Source organism: Salvelinus namaycush, chromosome 5 (genome assembly GCF_016432855.1).
Source record: "Salvelinus namaycush isolate Seneca chromosome 5, SaNama_1.0, whole genome shotgun sequence".
Classification (NCBI taxonomy): Eukaryota; Metazoa; Chordata; class Actinopteri; order Salmoniformes; family Salmonidae; genus Salvelinus; species Salvelinus namaycush.
This window is the reverse complement of record NC_052311.1, coordinates 50,130,324-50,145,586: the sequence shown is the minus strand read 5'-3', so window position 1 is coordinate 50,145,586 and position 15,263 is coordinate 50,130,324. Positions and strand designations below refer to the sequence as shown.

Genomic DNA, 15,263 nt, shown 5'->3' with positions numbered 1-15,263 from the left:
GTTATCATTGTATGACTCGCTTAAGTTATTTCGTGCTCACTGTGAAAATGACATGATGTACCTGCTATGTTTTTCCAGCCCTGACCAACTTAGCAGAGGGAGAGCAGAAGGTCACGACGCCACCCTATCAGAACGAGGGGGTGGAGGTGGTGGACACAGCCACGGAGAAAGCCACTTCAGAGTTCTGGGACATCAAGTGGAACTAATAAGCTCATCAAACTCAATATGCCCCTTCCCTCTGCCCCCTTCCCTGGTATCTTATGTTCCACTCAAAGACTGTCCAACTGTCCAAATGTTCTCCCTGAGAACGAGTCATCACATTCCTGTCACCAGCTCTTTCCAGAATAAACCCATTTAGAACATCAACAGACTTGATCGATCGCACTTACAATAAGAGTGCATCCCAACATAAGGCCACTATTAGAGGAAATGGATCAAATTTGCACATTACAGTTTGTCATTGGAATGAGATTTAACGAAGATCTCCCATCCATCATTGGGCTTGTTTGTTGCATGTGATTGTTGACTAGTGAAATACTTCGATATCCACCTGTGCTACGACACTGTTGTATTACTGTATTAGACTGCTAGTAACATATATTATGACATGTTTATGATGGTATACAGTATGATTTTGATGGAGAGTTTTAGTAAAGTGCAACCTAAATCTCAACCTCAGCTGGTCTGACATTAAGCCACTTTCCCACTCTGCCACAAAGACAGAATTAAGAATTCCACTTTTGTATGCTTTTGTATAAGAAAATCTCCTTATCAATCCATATCTTCTCAATTCCCACAACCCCAAATGTTTTCTCAACATGTCCTCTTATCTGGTGCTTTGTTTTTCAGGTCTTACAAACTTTAGACCCAATATTAGAAGCCAATATCCACTTTAAAGTACTTGGTTTGAAAATAGCCAGAATCCAAAGTTTGTTATTTTAAAACGTAATCACTAAGATACTAGGAAGAACATGTGAAAATGTCCACAATGGTATTTCAGTTTTCATTCATCAATGATGTCATTGTCTTAGTTCCAGTGGAAGTACTACTTTACGTTGGTAGTGTTTAACAGTAATCAAATAATGCTAATTGTTAATCCCATTTGTGACTGCACAATTACATAATGAACTCGTTATGAAAGAAAAAAGGTCATTGTAAAACTAATTAAAACTTAATTTTGTAATGTAGTCTGAGTTTTTGGAGAATAGAGGGAAAAAAATCTCATAAAATGAATTGATTACAATGTATTTATCCATGTGAATATAGTTGCATTTGAATTATATTTTAATGCCATTGATCAAATACACTTTCAAGATCTTTTATTGTATTACAGTTATGCTCAATGCATATACTCTCTCCCATTCTGCTATTCACGCACTCTCTTACATCAGATAAGAAGCTAACAACAGCATTTTAGGAATTTGTCATTGTGTAATAACTATCCTGTTACATTAGAATAGTGCTTCTTGGATAACAAAGATCACAAAACGCATGTTACACAAACGCAGGAAAACATGTACAGCAGTTGTTACCTGTAGCAGTAAAGCTCATAAAAGTGGCAGGCTTTTATTGATGTGTCCCATGGAAAAAGGCGTTAAACCTTTGAGGTTTCCTGTAATAACATATTGTAGTATTGCGGAAAAGCGTAATGAAACCTGTAGGGGTCACTGGTAGTCTTCACAATGGCTGCGTCTTGGATCTATGAAGTTAGTGGAAGTAGGCTCCACACGCTACAGGTCTCATGAAAGCTACCTGTAGCAGTAGGCACCATAGAGACGCAGGGTCTTGTTGGGGTACCCAAAGGTGCGCACCCCAGCCTCGGGAATACCGCCACAGCGCGCTCTAGGGGTGGTGATAGGGAAACGCACACTGCCGTCCTTCAACCAACCTCCATTACAGCGGTCATAGCTCAGGAAATGCCAGGCTGAATAGAGCTGTCCAACCAGAGCTAACTCTCCTCCCTCACCCCTACATGCCTGCACTGCCTCCCCAAACGTGAGTGGCCCTCCAACGAAGAACACAAAGCCTGGAAGAGAGGAAGGGGAATACAAGTTCTTTAACCTGCTAAAGCAGTGTTCGCCAACTGGCGGCCCGTGGTTTGAATTTGGCCTGCGGGTGATTTTATTTGGCCCCCCAAGTATGAGCCTTTTTTTTTTATTGTTGGACATAAAAGACTGTAAAAACATCAGCAAATCAGCTCCAAGTGATTTAAATTTGGAAAATCTGTTCCAAAGTACAGTATATATGTGATCATATACAAATGTAAGCAAGGTTTAAAATGATTATGTTTTAGTCAAATGTTATATCTGTTTGGGCTTCTTGCTGTCAATTGTTGCAGTCCACAAATTATTTGTAAGTATGTCCCTGCACCCTGACCATCCGCTCAAGAAAAAAATCATCCCTCTGCTGAATCTAGTTGATAACCCCTGTGCTAAAGCATTAGAAGTAATTTGTTGTCTCAGTCATTCTGGATCTGAAGTGTTGACATGCACTCACAACAATATCATTACTGTTATTTAAGTTAAGTATGGTGCTGTATCCATCCCTATATGGCAGCGATCATCAACTAGATTCAGCGCAAATTTTTTAAATAATTATAATAATTACAAATAGTTTGTAGACTGCAAATTGACTGCAAGAAGTCCAACCAGATATAACATTTGACTGAAACATAATAATTTCAAACCTTGCTTACATTTGTATAGATCACATACCTGTATATCTCTCTATTATGTGTGGGGATACTTTCAAACATATTTCCTAAATTAAAATGTACAGTCTTTTATGTCCAACAATAAAAAATTTAAACTTATTAGGGAACCGTGCTATATGGTAAAACCACCCACTGTCTTTATAATTCAACATTTCCACTAAGGTTTTTATTTTCCGATTACAGTGTATGTTCTAATGTCACTAAAGGGCAACTAGTTTCCCACAGATGGACTTGTTTACAAGTGGGTCTGAACAACAGCCTTTATTGTCCATCCTCATCCACTCAGGACCATTAATGAGCCCACTCCTATGTATCGCCAAAGGTCACCTTGTTGCTATGGAAAGTTTACAGTCAGAATAACGTAAGACTGTTCTGAACACAGTCTTTTGCCAATACTATAACATAATTGCATCCTTATTAATGTTTGATTATATGTTGGTTCCAGACTATTTTTAAATGTACCACATCGCCCAAATCCAATTGAACTCCTTTTATTCATTTTCAATAAGCAGCATCCCGAATTAAAAGGGGTGGAACTAATTTGGCACATAAAGACTGTACTGACATTGCTATTTGACAGCTTCACAAAGCACCAAAACCCATTCAGCTGACCTGTTGTTCTAGAGGTGAAACAGAAGGCATCAAAGTGGTCCCGGATCCTGTCCCGGGGGCCATAGCTGCGAATGCCAGGCGGCAGCTCCCCCCCACATTCTGCTCGTGGGTGCAGGATGGGGTAGCGGACTCTCCCATCGATGAGCCATCCCGCGTTGCACCAATCCAGACCCTCTGTCCAGGCTACACAATGAGAATGTGTTACTGTTTACTTTGTGAAAGTTAGCCTTACATAAACCTCTATGGCATCAGCAAAGTTACAGAGTAAACTGTCAATGTTTTACTGATTGAATATTGAATACCTCTGTATAGCTGCTTGAATGTGGCCAATGTGCCATCCTGTTCAACACAGGCCTCCTTAGCTTCCTGGTAGGTGAATTTGTAGCGGCCGTTTTTGCTCTGATATGGAAACACCATCCCTAAAAGTAAATAGAAGTTGTCTCTTTTTATGTTGATGTTAAGTCACACAACATATCAAAAACTTTGTCTGATTTGCCTTTTTTTTCTCCAAATATATTTTTGTCTGAATAGCAAGTGATACGGTTTCTTTACAACATTTGAAATGTTTAGAAAGGTTACAAGAATCATCAAAATGTACCTTCTATCCCCAATGTAATGATGACACTCTCATCCTCGATACCGTTGATCACCTCACAGCGATATCTACCATCGTCTTCTAGTTCCAGGTTGCTGAGTCGTAGTGAGGCATCCATGGCATGAGCCTTACGGAGCGAGGCCCGTGGCCCAAGCAGGCCATAAGGTTTGTGGGCTGAACCGTTTGTGATCATGACAATGTTCTTGCTTCCATGACGAAGTGGTTCCAGTTTTGTCCATTTCACCTTGTAATGGCTTGGTTTGAATCGCAGTACACATGGCAAAGTGGCATTTCCTCCCCGAGGGCTGGTTACCTCGGCATAAACAGGTGGCTCAAGCAGATACTTCAATTTCTTTGTTGCTGAGGGAATTAAAACAGCTTCCTTGTAGATTATTCCTCCATTATTCAACAATGAAAGTCTCATACATTACATTGGGTTAGAATTATTCTATGGTCATCATTAAGCAATGTTACTGACCTATAGCTAGTGGCCTTCATGAACTAAATTGAACAGATTCAATAGATGGATACAATTCTGCATACTCTCCTGTCATAAGCTAAAATACCTCTTACACTCAGAAAATGATAAAACATACCTTGTCTATTTGGGAGATAAATAGCAGACGTCCAACTGAAACAACTTGTGGTTAGTATCAAAATAGCAGCACAGTTCATAATGAAGCAAGTCACCCTCCCTGTCCCTGCAATAGAATAACAACATTATCTGATTTATAATGGTTACATAGTGTGGTAGAGCATTTTTGAATGTACTAAGAAGAACAGTTTTATACATAGAACATTTGCCCCTAAGGAGGACCAAAACAGATCAACAGACACCAAAAGAAAATCCCAAAGCTCTAACCTGCAGCAGTTGATGAGATGAGGATTTATTTTTCTCTTCAAAACAGTGGTGACTGATCACCTTTGAGGGTTATTCAGCCAAACATGACCATTGGTGAGATAGTTTGGAAGCAAAAATATCTTCTTTCTTTTTCTCTGAGCCCCTTTCTGCCACTGCAATCTCTCCCTCCTCTCTCCTCCCTTTGACCTCCAAGGTCTCTCTCTCCCTTCCTTGGTCGCCCTCCTCTCTCTCTCTCTCTCTCTCTCTCTCTCTCTCTCTCTCTCTCTCTCTCTCTCTCTCTCTCTCTCTCTCTCTCTCTCTCTCTCTCTCTCTCTCTCTCTCTCTCTCTCTCTCTCTCTCTCTCTCTCTCTCTCTCTCTCTCTCTCTCTCTCTCTCTCTCCTTCCCTCACCCTCCTCCCCCTTCTTCCCTTGCCCTCCTCTATCTCTCTCTCTCTCTCTCTCTCTCTTCCTTCACCCTCCTCTCCCTTCTTCCCTCGCCCTCTCCCCCTCTCTCCCTTTTTCCCTTTTTTCCCTTGCCCTCCTCTCCCTTCTTCCCTCGCCCTCCTCTCCCTTCTTCCCTCTCCCTTCTTCCCTCTCCCTCACCCTCTCCCTTTTTCCCTCTCCCTTTCTCTCTCCCTTCTTCACTTGCCCTCCTCTCCCTTCTTCCCTCGTCTTCCTCTCCCTTCTTCCCTGTCCCTTCTTCCCTCTCCCTTTCTCTTTCTCTTCTTCCCTTGCACTCCTCTCCCTTCTTCCCTCGCCCTACTCTCCCTTCTTCCCTCGCCCTCCTCTCTCTTCTTCCCTCGCCCTCCTCTCCCTTCTTCCCTCACCCGCCTCTCCCTTCTTCAAGCGCCCTCTCCATCTCCCTTCTTCCCTCGCACCCCCCCCCCCCCCCCTCTCTTTCTCAGACCATATGTCTCAGGCCATGGTGGACAGTGTAAACAGGGTTGTTCTCCTTTCTGTTTCAGATGTTAATGAGGATGTGATCTGACAGGCTGCCATTGTGTTTCTCTCTGCCTCTATCCTCTACTTGTCAATAAGGGACACGTGAGAGGAAGTGAGGAAGGGTTGCCCGTTTTCAAAGGGTTTGAAACTAGAATGTGTCTGTTTACTGTATTTATGTAATAGAGAGACAGTTAGAGAAAGGGATATTTATACATATTTAGTTTTGAGCCTGGTATGGTCTATGGGTAAAACAGCGGCATATCCCCATGGAAGTAACCATGTTGCTAGTCCATGCTGTGACTTTCAGTAGCAAGGTTGTAACCAACTGCTAGCTCAACCACTGGCGTAGCGCAGTTTCTTTGGACCCCAGAAAAGTTGGAGTCTTCTGGACCTCAGACAATCTTATGCGTCAGCCACTCACGAAGTTTAGACTACTTACTGATCGCTGTCCATGGTTCTTAAATTGCGACGTTTACACGGCTGCCTATCAGATTATGTGGTGCTAATGCTTGTAGTAGCCTATAGCTTTGCTTTAATGGATTCATGTTTACTTTTATTTGGTCTGTATTTTCTCATGTTAAGCCTAACGTTTATGTTTCACGAAGCTATGGGCTTACGGTGTCACAATGCTGCTATTTAGAATGATGGATGGCGACAATATTGTATGTACTTGTTCAGCAATTAAAGTTGAAATTCAAACATTGCAGATTGTAAAATGAATTTTCCATGTAACAGCCCAATGTAGATTGACAACACAAACACTTTGCTTGCTACATGTTGACATTAAAAAGGAGGGTTACTGTCAAAATGATTTATCAAAAAATATAATAAAATTTAGACATACTGTAGGTGTGAGATGATGGGCGCATGGGCACCCAGAGCTCGTGGGACCCCCACCTTGCGGGGGCTACTGGGGTTTCCCCTACGCCAGTGAGCTCAATTTATCATCTCAAAACCCTATTGATCGCAAGCCTGCCTGTACGCTGAGGACCTTTCCATCTTGCAGGGAGGGAGGAAGCTGTGTGAGCCCTGGCTTACTCTGGCCCTGTGGCCCCAGACACAAGGGCTGCATTGTGAGAGCCACAGTCTCCTTTCCCCCCAAAGACAACAGGCGGCGGGCTGGCATACAAACACGAGGAGAAGGGGAAAATGAAATAATATAATTCCTCTGCTTCCCCTGTCCCTTCTCCATTGTGCTCAGCCATCAATGGAACTCTTTCTGGCTCTTTAGTTCACAGCAATTAGTATTCATCAGGACACGCTTAAGTGACAACTGTCCCGTCTCTGTCCCTCCCTCTTTCCATCCAACTCTATCTATTTCTCTCACTACACATATCTCACTGTACTTTGACCCCAGCTCTCCATCTATTTTCTATCATACTGTATGTGTTGATCTTATTCATATATTTGAGTTAAGTTCAGGGGTTAGATCAGGGGCGTCAAACTCACTCCATGGAGGGCAGAGTGTTTGCTGGTTTTTGTTATTTCCGTTCAAATCAAATCAAAGTCAAATCAAAATGTATTTGTCACATGCGCCGAATACAACAACTGTAGACCTTATTGTGAAATGCTTACTTACAAGCTCTTAATCAACAGTGCAGTTCAATAAATAGTTAAGTAAATATTTACCAAATAAACTAAAGTAAAAAATAATAAAAAGTAACATAATAAAATAACAATAACGAGGCTATATACAGGGGGTACCGGTACCGAGGTACCGTTCAGTGGTGGCGTGTGGGTAAAATCACTGACGAAGCCAAGCCAGTAAAAAATCCATATAACACCCTATGTTGTGATTATTGTGTTGTTTGCTCTATAACTCAATCGTTCATACGCCACCGTCATATACAATAAGGCCGTGACAACAAAAACACAACAGTCAAACAGTGGCGGAATAAATTCAACTACACATATGTTTGTTTCATCACAAAACCGGAGAGCAACATCTGTCTGGTGAAGTCCACAAAGCAAATATTGCATGTAACCAGTGGTGGGCCGTCAGGGCCAGCAAGGCCTTCTCTGCTGGCCTAAACATCATCAGAATATAATTTTTTTTTTTAAATATATTTTCCCACAAATATGTATTAAATTATTCCCCAGAGTAAGAGTTATACTCTTCATTTCATAGCTTTCCTCTTGGTTGCACTGCTTCCAGCACCAGGTTGAGATTTGGAGGACTGGTCTTTATGTTAAATCTTTTATCCAATCATATTCAGCCATCATGTGTTGCCAGGGGTCTAAAATCTGCCCTCAGGCCTTCAGAATCAACAATGCGGGCACTTGTAGCTTAAAGTGAATGGAAATGAAAATTTAGTGTCAACCAATCAGCTTTAGAGTTGGCTATTGTACGCCTGCTGGCTGGCTCCAGTGTTACACAGGAGCCAGCTAGCAGGCGTAGTGCGTGCACGTCTTTTGATTGGATTACCAATATTGAGAGGCAGGTCCTATGGGCAGGTCTATGCAGAACTAGGAAACTGAATTTGATAAACGAATTAATTTGCGTACTACTAAGCTGTTTTTTCAATCCACAATGGCGGAAGGAGGAGAAGATATCGATTTGGTCGAGGATAGAATTATAACGCCATTCTCAAGACAAACTTTTCAAGAAAAGTTAAACATTGTAAGGAGAGGTCGCCCGACGCCGACGTCTAAATGTATAGTGTCTAGAGCCATGGCATCATAATGATGGTAATAAGAGGTGGATTAATTCGGGTGGGACTGTGTAGGACCTCACTGAAGGCCCAGGCCCCAGGCCCACGGCACGCCACTGCATGTAACAAACCGTTATATCACGTGCAGAATGGTCAAGCAAGTTAATGTCTGACAGTTTACTAAACAACTAATGATTTAGAACCACAGAGTTATCGCGAGTCTGCACAAAGGCAACAGGAGCACTGCCTCAGCAATTTCAGCACTATTTCAACATAAACATTTAAACATCGTCAAATCAACAGAACTATACATGCTTTGTGTCATACACTGAAAACAAACTTAAAGATACAAAAACAATTTAGTCCAATCAATGTTGTGTGTGTGTATGTGTGTGAGTACGTGTGCGAGCAAGCAAAATCTTTTTTGGACTCACCCTACTTGTAGACTAGTTGAACGCCAATGTCATCCTCCTCTCTTTTATGTTGGCAAAACGGTACATAGCTCTGTCATACAGTAAGTAAGCTTTTACTTTTCGTTGTCCTAGGCTACCTAGCTAACATGCTTGCTAGCCTAACTACCCCGCATGGGCAGAAATTGACCAGCTAAGTTAGCTAGCTAGTTAATTTTGAGCCTAAAAGGGCTAGGCTACATCGAGGCTACATATTGAACTTCAATCTTCTCAGGCAAGTTGCACAGCATATTCATTTATGGTTACATCAGAATCGCATCATAATCATTGGCCTGTACAGAGAATTAAGTCAAAACCACAAGTCCAAATCCCCATCTCCATCCATGGATTAGGAACGGGCCGAAAGCTACTGCAGGACATCAACACAAGAAGACCAGAAACTAAAATTACATTTAGCTTAGGGTGAGATTTGACTGGGGTGAAGCTAAATCCAAACTGGCCTCCATTGGGGGGCGTTTTGATGCACCAGGACAACCCACAGTTGAGCTCAGCTCAGCACTAATTGGCAAATGATCTTAAATTTGTTTTATTAAAGGAGGCCAAATGATTGCTGGCATCAACCAATCTAATGCTACGGCGTCAACATGTCATACTCTTTTTGTCCAGACAGCATCAGATATATGGGCTACACACACTGAGACAGTGTACATGGGCTACACACAATGCCATCCTCCTCTTTCATGTTGCAGAAACAATCTATGACTCTGGCATACAGTACACGATTTTAGTTTTTGTTGTCCTAGGCTACCTGGCTAAAATGCTTCATCGCTAGCCTAACTTTCTTTCATGGGCAATGATGTGCCAGGCTAGCTAATTAATAACATTAGCCTACTACATCTACCTACATGTTGAACTTCCATCCTCTCATTGTATGAATTTAGGGTTGGATCAGAATCGCATCATAATCATTGGCCTGTACAGAGAATTAAGTCAAAACCACAAGTCCAAATCCCCATCTCCATCCATGGATTAGGAACGGGCCGAAAGCTACTGCAGGACATCAACACAAGAAGACCAGAAACTAAAATTACATTTAGCTTAGGGTGAGATTTGACTGGGGTGAAGCTAAATCCAAACTGGCCTCCATTGGGGGGCGTTTTGATGCACCAGGACAACCCACAGTTGAGCTCAGCTCAGCACTAATTGGCAAATGATCTTAAATTTGTTTTATTAAAGGAGGCCAAATGATTGCTGGCATCAACCAATCTAATGCTACGGCGTCAACATGTCATACTCTTTTTGTCCAGACAGCATCAGATATATGGGCTACACACACTGAGACAGTGTACATGGGCTACACACAATGCCATCCTCCTCTTTCATGTTGCAGAAACAATCTATGACTCTGGCATACAGTACACGATTTTAGTTTTTGTTGTCCTAGGCTACCTGGCTAAAATGCTTCATCGCTAGCCTAACTTTCTTTCATGGGCAATGATGTGCCAGGCTAGCTAATTAATAACATTAGCCTACTACATCTACCTACATGTTGAACTTCCATCCTCTCATTGTATGAATTTAGGGTTGGATCAGAATCGCATCATAATCATTGGCCTGTACAGAGAATTAAGTCAAAACCACAAGTCCAAATCCCCATCTCCATCCATGGATTAGGAACGGGCCGAAAGCTACTGCAGGACATCAACACAAGAAGACCAGAAACTAAAATTACATTTAGCTTAGGGTGAGATTTGACTGGGGTGAAGCTAAATCCAAACTGGCCTCCATTGGGGGGCGTTTTGATGCACCAGGACAACCCACAGTTGAGCTCAGCTCAGCACTAATTGGCAAATTATCTTAAATTTGTTTTATTAAAGGAGGCCAAATGATTGCTGGCATCAACCAATCTAATGCTACGGCGTCAACATGTCATACTCTTTTTGTCCAGACAGCATCAGATATATGGGCTACACACACTGAGACAGTGTACATGGGCTACACACAATGCCATCCTCCTCTTTCATGTTGCAGAAACAATCTATGACTCTGGCATACAGTACACGATTTTAGTTTTTGTTGTCCTAGGCTACCTGGCTAAAATGCTTCATCGCTAGCCTAACTTTCTTTCATGGGCAATGATGTGCCAGGCTAGCTAATTAATAACATTAGCCTACTACATCTACCTACATGTTGAACTTCCATCCTCTCATTGTATGAATTTAGGGTTGGATCAGAATCGCCGTTATAATCATTGGCCGGTACGGATAATTTAATAAAACCACAAGTCCAAATCCCTATCTCCATCCATGGCTAATTTGGGAAAGGGCTAACTTTAGCTAGCTAGATGCAAATGCAACAATTCAAGTTATTTCTGTCAATGACGTTTGGCTTCTGATGTGATTGGTTTGAAGCCAAATCCAAACTGGCTTTCTGGCTTCCCTTGCATTCAATGCTGCGGGCGGAAAAACGTCATACTCTTTCTGACCAGACAGCATCAGATAGATGGGCTACACATACTCAGACAGAACTGCATTACTTATTTAGTGTACGCTAACTACCCATGAATGAATGGATGTACAGTAAAAAGGTAACTTGTTTTCTATACCTAACTAGACATTTTAGTGTAATTTAGCGCATCACTTCTAGAAGTGTGAAGAGATGTAGTATTACACTATAGATTTAAAATATAGTCTGTAAACCTATTGTCCACAACGTTAACATGACATTTCATATTTTTGGGTGTCAGTTGAGCTAGAGCTTTTGAAAGACCTTTTCTTTGCCTATATCATAGATAAGAAAGAATGATAAAGAGCAGGTTTGGCCTACCAGCCCTGAAGCCCTTATGTAGTATCAGTTTACTGGGATCACCAGTGCATGACTGTGTTGACGAAAGCTTGACACACACATCGGGGTCATGAAGGCTTTTCAAAGCCAAAGGCATGCATTTCTGACAGGTCTTTATCAACTTGCAAGAGGCCCTTTCCCTCCAGTTAAATACATGGTCCGGAACTTAGTAAGTCATTTTACAACCTCCCGCTTTGGGCTGGATGTGTCAATGTGCAGTTCATACATGCATAATCTATGAGCAGAATTACTGTCTTACTTAAATTAGCCACAGAATCCTTCGTTTGAAAGCGACTGTTTACGGAAAGCTGTGTGGCGACATTTTCCAAAATGTTCACCTACTTGGGCCAGCCACCTACCAATTTGAGATCAAGACAATGAGCTTCAGCTAGTGGAGACTCCTCGGAGGAGGAAGGGGAGGACCATCATCCTCAGTGAATAAAAAAAAAAAAAATGTAAATAGGGAAACATCAAAAAAGTTATAATTTTTAGATACAACTTTACTAAATACACTGCTCAAAAAAATAAAGGGAACACTTAAACAACACAATGTAACTCCAAGTCAATCACACTTCTGTGAAATCAAACTGTCCACTTAGGAAGCAACACTGATTGACAATACATTTCACATGCTGTTGTGCAAATGGAATAGACAACAGGTGGAAATTATAGGCAATTAGCAAGACACCCCCAATAAAGGAGTGGTTCTGCAGGTGGTGACCACAGACCACTTCTCAGTTCCTATGCTTCCTGGCTGATGTTTTGGTCACTTTTGAATGCTGGCGGTGCTTTCACTCTAGTGGTAGCATGAGACGGAGTCTACAACCCACACAAGTGGCTCAGGTAGTGCAGCTCATCCAGGATGGCACATCAATGCGAGCTGTGGCAAGAAGGTTTGCTGTGTCTGTCAGCGTAGTGTCCAGAGCATGGAGGCGCTACCAGGAGACAGGCCAGTACATCAGGAGACATGGAGGAGGCCGTAGGAGGGCAACAACCCAGCAGCAGGACCGCTACCTCCGCCTTTGTGCAAGGAGGAGCACTGCCAGAGCCCTGCAAAATGACCTCCAGCAGGCCACAAATGTGCATGTGTCTGCTCAAACGGTCAGAAACAGACTCCATGAGGGTGGTATGAGGGCCCGACGTCCACAGGTGGGGGTTGTGCTTACAGCCCAACACCGTGCAGGACGTTTGGCATTTGCCAGAGAACACCAAGATTGGCAAATTCGCCACTGGCGCCCTGTGCTCTTCACAGATGAAAGCAGGTTCACACTGAGCACATGAACACATGTGACAGACGTGACAGAGTCTGGAGACGCCATGGAGAACATTCTGCTGCCTGCAACATCCTCCAGCATGACCGGTTTGGCGGTGGGTCAGTCATGGTGTGGGGTGGCATTTCTTTGGGGGTCTGCACAGCCCTCCATGTGCTCGCCAGATGTAGCCTGACTGCCATTAGGTACCGAGATGAGATCCTCAGACCCCTTGTGAGACCATATGCTGGTGCGGTTGGCCCTGGGTTCCTCCTAATGCAAGACAATGCTAGACCTCATGTGGCTGGAGTGTGTCAGCAGTTCCTGCAAGAGGAAGGCATTGATGCTATGGACTGGCCCGCCCGTTCCCCAGACCTGAATCCAATTGAGCACATCTGGGACATCATGTCTCGCTCCATCCACCAACGCCACATTGCACCACAGACTGTCCAGGAGTTGGCGGATGCTTTAGTCCAAGTATGGGAGGAGATCCCTCAGGAGACCATTCGCCACCTCATCAGGAGCATGCCCAGGCGTTGTAGGGAGGTCATACAGGCACGTGGAGGCCACACACACTACTGAGCCTCATTTTGACTTGTTTTAAGGACATTACATCAAAGTTGGATCAGCCTGTAGTGTGGTTTTCCACTTTAATTTTGAGTGTGACTCCAAATCCAGACCTCCATGGGTTGATAAATTTGATTTCCATTGATCATTTTTGTGTGATTTTGTTGTCAGCACATTCAACTATGTAAAGAAAAAAGTATTTAATAAGAATATTTCATTCATTCAGATCTAGGATGTGTTATTTTAGTGTTCCCTTTATTTTTTTGAGCAGTGTATATTCACATCACCAACTAATTGATTAAAACATTGTTTTGCAATGAAGCTCCACAGTAGCTTCAACAGCACTCTGTAGGGTAGCACCATGGTGTAGCCGTAGGACACCTAATTTCCGTCCTCCTTTGGGTACGACAATACAAAACCTAGGAGGCTCATGGTTCTCACCCCCTTGCATAGACTTACAGAGTAATTATGACAACTTCCGGAGGACGTCTTCCAACCTATCAGAGCTCTTGCAGCAGGAACTGACATGTTATCCACCTGATCAAAGGATCAGGGAATGAATCTAGTACTGAAAGCATAAGCTACAGCTAGCTAGCACTGTAGTGCATACAATGTGGTGAGTAGTTGACTCAAAGAGAGAGAAAGGCAATAGCTGAACAGTTTTGAACAAATTAATTTCTTTAAAAATGAAGGAGAAGCAAGAGAGACAGAGAGCTAACTATATAACCGTTGTATTTTTCACTTTCACTTAGCTAGCGAATGTACAGTAGCTAACTAGTTTAGCCTACTCAAACACCCGCCTCATAAAGAGAGGAATGCTATGTTAGCTAGCTGGCTATGGCTATCACACTGGAACTGCCACACCCTGATCTGTTTCACCTGTCTTTGTGCTTGTCTCCACCCCCCACCAGGTGTCTCCCATCTCCCCTCATTATCCCCTGTGTATTTATACCTGTGTTCTCTGTTTGTCTATTGCCTGTTCGTTTGTTAGTCAAGCCTTCTCCTTGCACCTGTCTTTTCTAAAGTTTCTGTTTTCTAGTTTTCACGGTTTTGGCCATTCTGCCTGCCCTGACCCTGACCCTGAGCCTGCCGTCCTGTACTTTGTCCCACCACACTGGATTATTGACCTCTGCCTGCCCTGACCCTGAGACTTCCTGCCGTTCTGTACCTTTGGACTCTAATCTGGATTACTGACCTCTGCCTGCCCTTGACCTGTCGTTTTGCACATCCATAATCTCCCAGCCTACCCCAGTGTCCTGAGAACCCCGCTTACCTTCTCTGGAGCGCTTCACTGGAGATTCCGGAACCTGCCGGGCTTTTCTCTCCCAGTGCTCCTTCATTTTCGAGCTGCAGCCTCTTCGTTCCCCTCGGACCGCTCGAGGATAGCGTACATCATAATGCTGATGTCCGGGATGTCACTAGCATAGGCTACGGCAGTGTGGGAGCAACAGTCCATCGTCTGCCTCAGTCTCAGTCTAGAGGAGTTTGTGGCTGAAGTTCGGAAGGTATTTAATTCTCCGTTGTCCAGGAGAGAGGCTGCTGGTAAACTGCTCCAGCTACGTCAAAACTCCCGTAGTATGGCAGACTACGCAATGGATTTTCGCTCGCTGCCGGCTGAGAGTGCCTGGAACCTGGAAGCATTGTTCGACATGTTCCTTCACGGATTATCGGAGGTGGTCAAAGATGAGCTGCTCATGGACCTTGACTTCCTCATAGACTTGACCAACCCGGATCGATGGGCGGCTTCGAGAACATAGAAGGGAAAGGGAATCTGTGCTCTGTCATCCTCGTTCACCCTCGATTCCCACCCTGCCTCCGAAGAATTCTGGAGACCCCAG

The 15,263-nt window shown here is 43.3% G+C and overlaps 1 protein-coding gene across 1 annotated transcript; it reads right to left on the bottom strand.

Moving 5' to 3' along the window:
• Positions 1-1,748: 1,748 nt before the first annotated feature.
• Positions 1,749-14,765, bottom strand: LOC120047165 (hyaluronan and proteoglycan link protein 2-like). The gene is made up of 5 exons (XM_038992696.1): positions 14,699-14,765; positions 3,924-4,280; positions 3,628-3,744; positions 3,326-3,508; positions 1,749-2,026 (listed from the first exon to the last, which is right to left on the bottom strand). Exons 1-5 carry the CDS (start codon positions 14,763-14,765, stop codon positions 1,749-1,751), a joined length of 1,002 nt encoding a protein of 333 aa, XP_038848624.1.
• Positions 14,766-15,263: the final 498 nt, after the last annotated feature.